Here is a 10,172-nt window from a genome sequence, read left to right as displayed (position 1 = left end):
GATGAAAGCTGAACTAGAAGATGCAGGTAACAAAATAAGATCTTTAGCAGTTGATAACACTTGTATCAAAAATAAAGAATGTAATCATATCTCTTAAAACAAAAAAAAAATATGCAAATATCTGAAAACAATTTGATTTGCTGTATATAGACAAGAATCAGGGTAAGTCTGTTGGGTTTTTAGCCAGCTATAAAGGAGCAACCAAACTTGTATAATCACATTTAGTCAAATATCACAAAGTATTTTGCTGCGTACAGCTAAACAGTTAAATATATGATATGAAAGCAGCACTGCCAAAGAATATACTAGCCCTTGTTATAAGGATTTTGACTCCCTATATATATATATGAAATGAAGCAATAATAAGCCTTTGTCTTGTTTCATTATAAGGAAGATGTAGAAGCATCCAAAGCACACAGTGATTATTGAGTATAAATGCATACATAATAGCTCAACTAGCGATTTATAGATAATATCAATTTCTAAATTACAACTTGCAAAGCAAGTAATTATACATTAATCTATTGGCTCACCCACTGACTTCAGCTACCCACAATGCTGTTATCATAGATTCAACCTTGTTTTGACTCGCTATCATCTAGCTTGAAGCTACGAGCTCAAGCTTATCAAACTTTGACAGCTGCATGTTTACTGAAAGCACGGATTTTGCGCCCCCAAAAGTAAAATACATACGGCAAAGGAACTAGAAGCGCACTTATGCATCCTAAGATTGTTAATGTCCAATGCGGGCCCATATTTCTATAGAAAGGTATCCCAGCAATAGTCATACCACCGGCAACGCTGTATCTCATAAATGTAACCAACGTGAGAGCGGATGCTGCGTAAATCTCATATGAATCAATAACATACATATATACAGTAATGAAAATACAAAGGACACCATATCCAAATAACGCTGATGCCAGCAATGGCGACCATATGCTCACGCTGGCCTGCAAAAAATTAGTCAGAATGCGCACTAAAAAGAAGATTGCAAAGAAAAAAAGCGCTCACAAAGTCAGTCCAGCCCATCCAGAGTAACGAAACAGGAATTGAGATTGAACCACCCAACATTCCAAACCATAGACGTACTTCCGGATCTAAGTCACGTCGGCCTTCTGAATGAACTTTGGCAAGGTCCTTTGCTGTAATTTTATATACAGGATAAATCAAAAATGATGGCAGAAGCATGCCAATGAATAATCCCAAAAAGCAGACGTTGGTAAGTCCTTGACCAATGTCATAAACTTCATCAAAGATGAAAGTGAAACCATCCAAAAATGTGAAAAGAACGATGTAGATCACTGTCATATACAGAGCCATAAGAATGATGATTGGCTCTGCTGCCATTACGAAAGGTCTAGTCAAAGCCACCTTCATACGAGTGCTAAATTTTCTGTGTGTGATTTCTAGTTCGGCTTTGTATCTTGAATCACCAGTTACGGCGCGTATATCTTCAGCTTTCCACTTCAAGATTAAAGGACCAAATGTTTCGGGCATAAATGCCAGAATTATTATCAAAGCCAGCGTTGCCATGAATAAATTGATCCATTCCGCCCATCTCCATGTGTTCATTTCAGTGCCTATATAACTGGCAATTACAGGGCCCATAACAGGGCCGCCGAACCCGGTGACTCCATATAACGGGAAAGCGTAAGTTTTTCCCATTTGGTCCCAAAGATCAGCAATAGAACCACCGGCACAAACAAGTGGAGTGGACCCAAAAAATCCAGCAAAAAATCTCAAAACAATCTGTCCGCCTATATTCGGAGCTAGTGCAGATCCCATAATAAAGCACATAAAGAGTACCATTGTGGAGCTATATATGATATTTCTGCCCAAAGTCTCTGAGAATGGAGCCGCTAATACAGCGCCAAAAGCATAACCGTTTAAATAGGCACCTGAATAAAATAAGTAAAAATACAACAATTAGTAAATTTTGAATCAAAACGTACCAGTCGAGAAACTTCCCACCACATCACTAACATGAAACTCTTCAGAACTCTGTTTCAGAACAGCTGCGTCGGTAGCTGAGGCTGCGCCTACAACGAATGCAATAAGGGCCACAATTAGAGTAGTGCCTATTTTGACTGTCATGGAAAAATTTTTTGGATTGGAAGGATCATCAGGGCCATCCCATCCCACCACAAACACTTCATCGTCAGAATTGTTTATTGGTTCTTTCTCTAATCGTCTGGCACAGCTTAAAATATTAATATCGACATCGTCATGAGGAAGCGGTCTCACTGACTCGTCGCTATCGTCTTGCAAGGTGGGCTGTACAGCCTGCAGTTTTTCATTATCAGAGCATAGAGAAGCAACATCACGTCTAATGCGACGCATTTGAAGAAAAGACTGCATATTGACAAATCGTTGTGAGGTTCTGACAAATAATGAGAAAAGGCACTCGGTGGCTAATCGCAATTTGTCAGTAAATGCTTACAAATTGCTCACTTTGTTCATAGACTTTACTGGCAAATATTTTTGCTTCTCAATATTGCATATAAATCAATCTCTAGCAGCTTCAACTAATCGATAAAGATTTGTGCTTGCCACAACACTTCACAGCTTAGTTGCCTTTTCAGTGTTCAAGTGTCACGAAAAGAAAATTCGATAAAAGCTTGCCAATTTGAATCTCGCAAGAAAGTTACTCTTGATACTCTTCAATATTTTTATAGGGTATCAATTTCGACTGAGGGAACAGTAAGCTGGACAGCGGGTGTGAGTGAAAAGACGAGTACGAGCAGTCTTGTTCAAAAAATTGCTGTGGCTGTAGGGTTTATCATAAAGGTAAAGAATGCCGATAGATATATCAGCCGACTATGCTCAGAGAGTTCTGCGCAATCTCGCTTTGTGGTTTAGCATCGATTATTCTTTTTATAGAGATCAAATCTGAAATCTAAAGATAAAAAAACTATTAAGAGATTAAGAAATGGATTGACTGCCGAATTATGTATGGACTACGACTCCCACACTATCAAGATAAGTTTGGATTAGGGTTGTATTATCAGCGATTGTCCATTTATCGACTAGTAATGAGATGAGGTGAGTATGTTAGAGTATTTTAGGACGATTAGGTGTGCGGGCCACTCTTTTTCCTGCTTTGATCAAATACACAGTACTACGGATGTCAAAACTGATGTAAAGCATAGCAGCTGGACAAATAGGTGTATAGACGATATGAAAGATGGGATTCTGGGGTACACTCAACACGTACTCCATGATATATACGGAAATATTCTGTAATATATAATCAGGTATATAGAAGTGTTTTAATATACATAATCAGCTGCTCTTTGACTGATGCCGCTTCATTTTCTTATTCAACTTTGCCGGTGCAGGACAGAGATGGGGGCTGGGGGCGTAGTCAAGTGCCTGCGGCTCTAGAAAACTTCCTGAACTCCAAGAAAACCAGCACAATTACCTCATCAAGAAGTAAGAACCATTTAATCTTTTCTTATAATTTATTATCGTTCAATGTCTGTCAGCACATCCTATACGGCAACGAAGACTAGTGAAATCGGGTCAGAGATAAGAAATTTGCCCAATCGCTAGCAACCAAGAAGAAAAGCAGATGCATAATATGATCAAAGGAACAAATATTGTACAACTTCATCGGTAGGTGGTCCAGCTCGCCGCCTTTAGTGAGATCTAAAAACTCTTTCCAGAAGGTCGATATTACCAGACTTTTACAGATACTCAAAATATTATAGGTGATACCTGATAAAGTTGATGTTTGTTCACCCAATCAAACTCATTTTATGCTTATTTGCCAATGCTAATTACTTAAATTAAGCGCTGGTCTTCGTAGGCAAAACCGTAAAGCAGCTGTCATATCATTGATTGATCACCGGGAATTTTTCACTTGTGCTTGTCGTCGAGATATAACTTCAGATACTCACTTATTTGTCAACGCCGGAGATCCCTCGGCTATAGCTTGTTAGCCGTGCCGGACGTGTGTGCGTATTACACAAAACACCTCAGCTTCGAGAAGGGCTTGATTTTCGATCATGCCGAGGCACTTCGGTTGCGGATGGATTAGTGCGAGAGCATGTGCGCCGAGCTCAAGGCCACGTGCGCTCGATATATTTTACTAATTCTAGGGAACGAGATATTCAGAGTAATTAGATGCTCACTTGCAGCGGAGAGCAGCTACATAACTTGTTCCAGTCGACCACAGATGACCTTGAGAGAACAAGTCTTGTGTAAAAACCCAAAGAGTTCATGCTGAATATTAAACATAACTACTTGAATCTTCTCTGGCTCATTTGATATGGTTGGTAGACTTCGAGTTCCTCTCAGCCTGGAGCATTTAACGATGGATATAGCATCTCTACTCAGCTTCCTAGCTATTGTCGATTCAGGAACACCGATAACTCATTTAGAAACTCTGAGAACCATTTGCACAAAATGTACACTAACTGCAAATGAGAATGGAGTTAAGCTATTAGCAGGACGTCTGCTGTTTCATAAAACTCTCTGTCGGAGGGAACGGAGCTCAAGCTTAGTGTTTATTTTTGGCGGGAAAGGGATGGAACAGAAGTACCAATACCATCTTCGCGATCGTCGATGTTAGCATTTAGGCAATTAGGACTGATGCATCTGTTTAGTATGGTTAGTGGTCCGCGCAGGCCGACGAGGATCAATTTTGCAATTGAGGGTGACGGTAGTGCAAAAAATTACCCGCTAGATCTTCACGAATACCTCTATAAGCTAGAAGTTGACTGGCGATGGAGCTAATTCGAGTTCTTGCCGGCGTACCGGCGTCGGTCATAACTCAAAGACTTTTTACCTATAGCAATTCCCTACTGCCGCTACCCGCGGCCTCACTTCTGGAGATTAGCGATCATTAATATGCAGAGTTGACCTTGAATATTCTTTGTCTTCGCGGAACTTTGGATCTTTTACAGAATAAAGGTTGTGCTTTGGCTATGAACTCCTATGAACTCTGTGCGTCTAATAAATGAGCTTTTGGCAGCCATTATGACGATATATCAAACCAAAAAAAGGCTCTTACATATGCTGGGTCTGTCGGAATTTGTGGGAATCCAATTTCCAGCTGCAACGACGGTGTGATATTCTTGCTCACCTGACATCGCAATGCTGCATGTTAGAGGCATACCGACGCCAATCGTTAATCAAGGGCTGACATCTGCGCTCGATTATGTCCGGCGCAGTTGTGGAGATGAAGCATGCGCTCTCTGACAGTTGGCCACTCTTGATTATGCGATACGTCACACGATTGCAGATTTTCTGGAGAATTCTAGCGAGAATTGCGTGAGTGATGGATTACTGTCACATGCTTCCTGCGGCGCTCCGGAACAGCCGGGTTCATGGGTTCAGGCGTGTTCCTGCAAGCGACCTATTATTCTCTGCTTTGAACGCTTCGCTTAAACAATCACCTAACCCTATTATGAATTGCGCTTGACGTCACTGATTGGAATCTGCTGATTATGGAATTCTCTTCACCACTTCGCGTCGTCGGCTTTGTCGGCATGAGGCGGGAACAACGCAATAGTTGCGGTGACGTAGGAATACTCTTAACACCTAGCATAAGATCTGACGAGTATATTAAGACTGCTTTGGTCTTTTGCTTTCCCGTATTCATCAGATATTCCAATCCATATACTTCCATCTCTTCTTCCAACTACACTCACAACTTTCTTTAACGCAGTTAACTAATATGTCTGCAATTCACTTAGTTGCTCGAAACGACGCACTTGACACAAACCCAAGCACTGGCGCGAAGATCGCGCTGGTTACTAATGGATCTGATTGGTATTGGACGGTGTTCTGCGTAATGGCTGTCACATCTCTTTGCTATATCGGGTTTACTTACAAGGTCGAACGTCGTGAGAGATTCTTCCATTACACTTCAATAGCTGCTGCTTTGTTTATGTCCATCACCTATTTTAGCTTGGCCTCCAATCTTGGTTGGACGGGAATTGAGACCGAATTTGGTCATTACCAAAATGGCGGTATTCGTCAAGTGTTTTATGCAAGGCAGGTATTTTTACTTACTTTTATATTAGGGCTCGTGGCTAACCTCAATGTCTAGATATATCGGATGGTTTTTGACTGCTCCTTTACTTGTTTTAAACATGGCTCTCTTCAGTGGTCTTAACTGGGTCGTGTCACTCTTCATGGCCACCCTTGTCGAAATCTACGTAATCTGCGGATTGATTGGTGCTCTTGTTTCAACCAGTTATAAATGGGGATATTTCACAATCGGTGCCGTCGCCTGGATATTGCTGTTCTATAACTTCACCGCCGTCGCTGTACCTTCTCTTGGGACGCTGAACGCTTGCACAGTCGAACCTAAGCTCCGCTCAGTTTTCTTGATGATTCTAGGATGTGTGGGTCTCATTTATTCTTTGTATCCGGTTGCCTGGGGCTTGGCAGAAGGCGGAAATGTTATTTCCCCGACATCTGAAGGCGTTTTCTATGGTATCTTGGACATATTAGCCTTGCCTGCTCTGAACTCTGCTGTGCTATTCTTTTCGCGCAAGCTTGATATCGATGAGCTAGGTCTGGGAATTCCCGAAGGTACACGCAATAGTGCTCCCGCAAAGAGTGCTGGCGCTGCATAAAGTTCGGCGATTGTTGATCTAGGCAATTCATTTATAGGTTTTGTCTAGATATAGTAATCAGACAGTATTTCGGGTATTTTGCAACTTTCTTCGTTTTGTGTTTTGAAATACCAACCGGCTGGGGAGTATTGGTGTTCCAGGAATGGTGTTTAACATTATTTTTTTTTGTTTTTGTTTTAAGTGATTTACGAATTAGTCGTACGACTTTTTGCTTAATTTTTTTAATTTTAATTAATATATTTCGAATGAAAGAGAGTATATTTTTTGTCTCAGTCAGTCTTGCTGGCGACCGTAAAGTGGTCGACTAATAGAGACAAAGAGCTATGCAGCGTAAGAATACTGAGCCGCACATCAATCTCAGCAACCATGTAAAAGCATTAACAATTTTTTTAACATTTAGTGCGTCGTTCTTATCGAGTAGTCTTTTGTGATCGATTTACCATAAGCTTCAGAGACAATTTATATTTCAGTATGAAGAGTGAAATTATTAGAGGATACCGCTTGCATTTCGGTGGTTGTGACAAGCTCGGGCGATACTCTGTTCGCTCATTTCATTCTTCAACTGCTTTAAGACGGGAAGGCGATGATGTTTATATTGTAGCGGCAGCTCGCACACCAATTGGAAAGGTAGAGGATTTATCATTCTTTTTTTTTCTTAGTGATACTGACTAATTTCTCGTGATCTGCTAGTTTAACGGAGTATTTAAAACAGTATCGTCGATTGAACTTGGTATCACGGCTGTCAAAGCCGCTGTAGCAAAATCAGGTCTCCAGGATCTTTCGGAAGTCTCAGAAGTATATATGGGGCAGGTTTTACAGGCTGACGTCGGGCAATCCCCTGCGCGACAGGTGACTATTGGTGCAGGCTTCCCCGTCTCGACAGATGCGACAACCGTTAACAAAGTCTGTGCCTCCGGATTGAAGGCAGTTATGCTAGCTGCACGAGAAATAAAGTCAGGAGAAGCTAGTGTAATGGTTGCTGGAGGAATGGAGAGTATGAGTAACTCTCCATTCTATTTATCCCGGAATCAATTTTACGGACACAGTTCTGTTCGCGATGCTATTGTGAAAGATGGGCTGTGGGATGTATATAATAACATTCAGTATGCAATCTGATATTGAGGAGCTTTGCTAAAAGAATCATTGCTAATTTTACTGCGATAGTATGGGTCTTTGCGCGGAAAATACAGCACGAAGGTTCAATATTTCAAGAGAAGAACAAGATGCATATGCTATTGAGTCTTACAAACGCGCTCTATCGGCACAGAAGAATGGCTTGTTTAAGTATGAGATTGCACCGGTTGAGATCAAAGGACGCAATGGTTCGACAATTATGATCGACACAGATGAGGAACCAAGTTCAGTAGATATATCTCGTCTTCCTACGCTTCGCCCAGCATTTGACAAGACAGCTTCTGGCTCTGTGACAGCTGCTAATGCTAGCTCCATTAATGATGGAGCAGCAGCAGTAGTGCTAGCATCTGAGTCGCGATTAGACGATGAAAGGGACGACCTGATTCGTCCTCTCGGTCGAATTGTTGCATACGCCGATGTAGCGACAGATCCTATTGATTTTACAACTGCTCCTTCTCTGTGTATCCCAAAGGCGCTAATGAAAGCTCGGCTGAATATCTCTGATATCGCAAAAGTGGAGATCAATGAGGCCTTCGCCGTCGTCTCTCTGGCAAATCAAGAATTACTTGGACTAGATCCAAGAAAAGTGAATGTTAAGGGTGGAGCAGTTGCACTTGGACATCCTATTGGCGCAAGCGGATGCCGAATTCTTGTTACGTTGTTGTATTCGCTAAAGGAAGGAGAGTACGGGGTTGCAGCAATATGCAATGGCGGGGGCGCAGCAAGTGCTATGATTGTGCAACGACTTTAAAATACCGGCGCAAACATGCAAGATGTGCTTTATTGTCGAAAGAAACTGGTGAAGAATATTTCATAATTCAGTAAGTTACGCTAGGAACATATTGGCAGTTGTCAGCGAGGGATTCGAAAAGGTATAGGGTTCAAAGATGCGCGCGAGAGACGCGACAGGCGGAAGCTGATTGGCTCAATTGTTTACTGACGCACTCTGTGATCTGGAAAATCTTTGATCCGACACCACAATGTTCGGTAAACGAACAAAGAAACTAAAGTTCGACAGAGAAGCATTATTTCTGACTCCAAGAGTGTCAAAACAAGCTGCACTTTTAAATTGAACGTCTCGCGGACTTTGGATATCTTGCAACTCAACTTTCGGCTAAGAGCTAAGCTGATACCCGGACTTTTGCCCTTGCCCTGATTTAGACCAGCGGGTGAACCAAGAACCACTTTTAACCCAAAATTACGTGGTGTGGCGCATGCGTACCCTCAACCTCAGGCGATATTCTCTGTTCAGATATCAATGTCATTGATCTTGATAAGAAAAACTCAAACACTGCTTTTTGAGCTTCTTGACTAAGTCATTGACTAAGTCAAGATTTAAATGCATTTGGTGACATCATCGCTAGCATAGAGCTACAGTATTCACTGGTGTGTGATTGGTCTTTGCTGCTTTCTAAATTTATAATCTATATAACACGCAAAGTGATCATCGACTTTGAGCAATTTGAAATGCACATATATTGTGAATGTAATTAACCCTGATCAGCGAGCAGCTATCTGCATATCCCTTTTCGTTGTATGACGAAATGTCGCCTGCAATATGTAGTAAAATACAAGTGCCGGTTGCGAACAGTGTCGATCTACATCTTTCTCGATTACTGCAAATGGTGGCTAGACTTCTGATGCATGGCACAAAAGTATGTATATAAAGAATGTATATTGATATAGAATTTAGAGTGATATTGCTGGCGAGAAGGAGTGACTAGGTGTCCATATCTAATTCTTAGTCAGCCAGCTAAACCACGTGAGTCTACAGAAACTTATTGCTCAATAGCTTTCTGAGCACCACCCGCTGCAGTCTAGAAATTTACCTACACTACTAATGTATAGATCGCTTCGCGAATCGCCCGGGACTCAACAAAAAGCAGATTTCGCGGAATTGGAGGCTTATAATATGACTGAAATATAGCTCAGAGTTTTTGCTGTAGCCGCGTTAGTAAACGTATCGCGTCTCTGTTGCGCGACTGCCCGGTTCTCATTGGCTCATTGCAAGCCGCACCGCTGTATCAGGCCCCAATTCTGCCATAAAGCAACCCAAACAGGAGCTATATTATAAGGACCCTGAGAAAAACGAATACTTTGTCTGAGTTGACAGTTATAGATACGTAAACAGTCGCCTAGCGTTGTGCCCGTAGCTTTATTTCCCCGCAATGGGATTCGCAAACTGTATCACGACCGCATCCCGGCTGCAGATCAACTGTACAGCTCATATCAAGGCAAAACAGAATCGAGTATATCCGAGAAACGTTTCTTGCCTCTTAGTGAAGACTGATATAATTTTGCTTTTTAAATTTCGAGAGCAAGAGAACTCATGCCTTCTGTCGAAAAACAGAGATCGTCGGTAAGTCATAAATAGGGAGATATGCAACTTTCCTGTCGCGCTTCCGCAATCATATTTTACTAGAGTATCCGCTTGAGCCAAGGCATTTC

General features: G+C 41.7%; 3 protein-coding genes across 3 annotated transcripts; 2 read left to right on the top strand and 1 right to left on the bottom strand.

Moving 5' to 3' along the window:
• Nucleotides 1-310: 310 nt before the first annotated feature.
• On the bottom strand, nucleotides 311-2,813 carry V2V93DRAFT_375756 (major facilitator superfamily domain-containing protein). Its single transcript, XM_066911566.1, has 4 exons — nucleotides 2,473-2,813; nucleotides 1,956-2,414; nucleotides 1,015-1,901; nucleotides 311-953 (listed from the first exon to the last, which is right to left on the bottom strand). Exons 2-4 carry the CDS (start codon nucleotides 2,359-2,361, stop codon nucleotides 627-629), a joined length of 1,620 nt encoding a protein of 539 aa, XP_066763316.1. The 5' UTR covers nucleotides 2,362-2,414; nucleotides 2,473-2,813; the 3' UTR covers nucleotides 311-626.
• Nucleotides 2,814-5,602: 2,789 nt separating this feature from the next.
• On the top strand, nucleotides 5,603-6,845 carry V2V93DRAFT_375748 (uncharacterized protein). Its single transcript, XM_066911565.1, has 2 exons — nucleotides 5,603-6,003; nucleotides 6,059-6,845. The coding sequence occupies exons 1-2, from the start codon at nucleotides 5,684-5,686 to the stop codon at nucleotides 6,588-6,590; spliced, it is 852 nt and encodes a 283-aa protein (XP_066763315.1). The 5' UTR covers nucleotides 5,603-5,683; the 3' UTR covers nucleotides 6,591-6,845.
• Nucleotides 6,846-7,061: 216 nt separating this feature from the next.
• On the top strand, nucleotides 7,062-8,475 carry V2V93DRAFT_328972 (Thiolase, N-terminal domain-containing protein; the record flags this gene model as incomplete). The annotated part of the gene is made up of 3 exons (XM_066907611.1): nucleotides 7,062-7,217; nucleotides 7,281-7,693; nucleotides 7,755-8,475. The coding sequence occupies 3 exons, from the start codon at nucleotides 7,062-7,064 to the stop codon at nucleotides 8,473-8,475; spliced, it is 1,290 nt and encodes a 429-aa protein (XP_066763314.1).
• Nucleotides 8,476-10,172: the final 1,697 nt, after the last annotated feature.

Source organism: Kockiozyma suomiensis (assembly GCF_038497685.1).
Source record: "Kockiozyma suomiensis strain NRRL Y-17356 unplaced genomic scaffold V2V93scaffold_17, whole genome shotgun sequence".
Lineage (NCBI taxonomy): Eukaryota > Fungi > Ascomycota > Lipomycetes > Lipomycetales > Lipomycetaceae > Kockiozyma > Kockiozyma suomiensis.
Note: the sequence above shows the minus strand (reverse complement) of the source record. Positions and strands in the feature narration are given on the sequence as shown.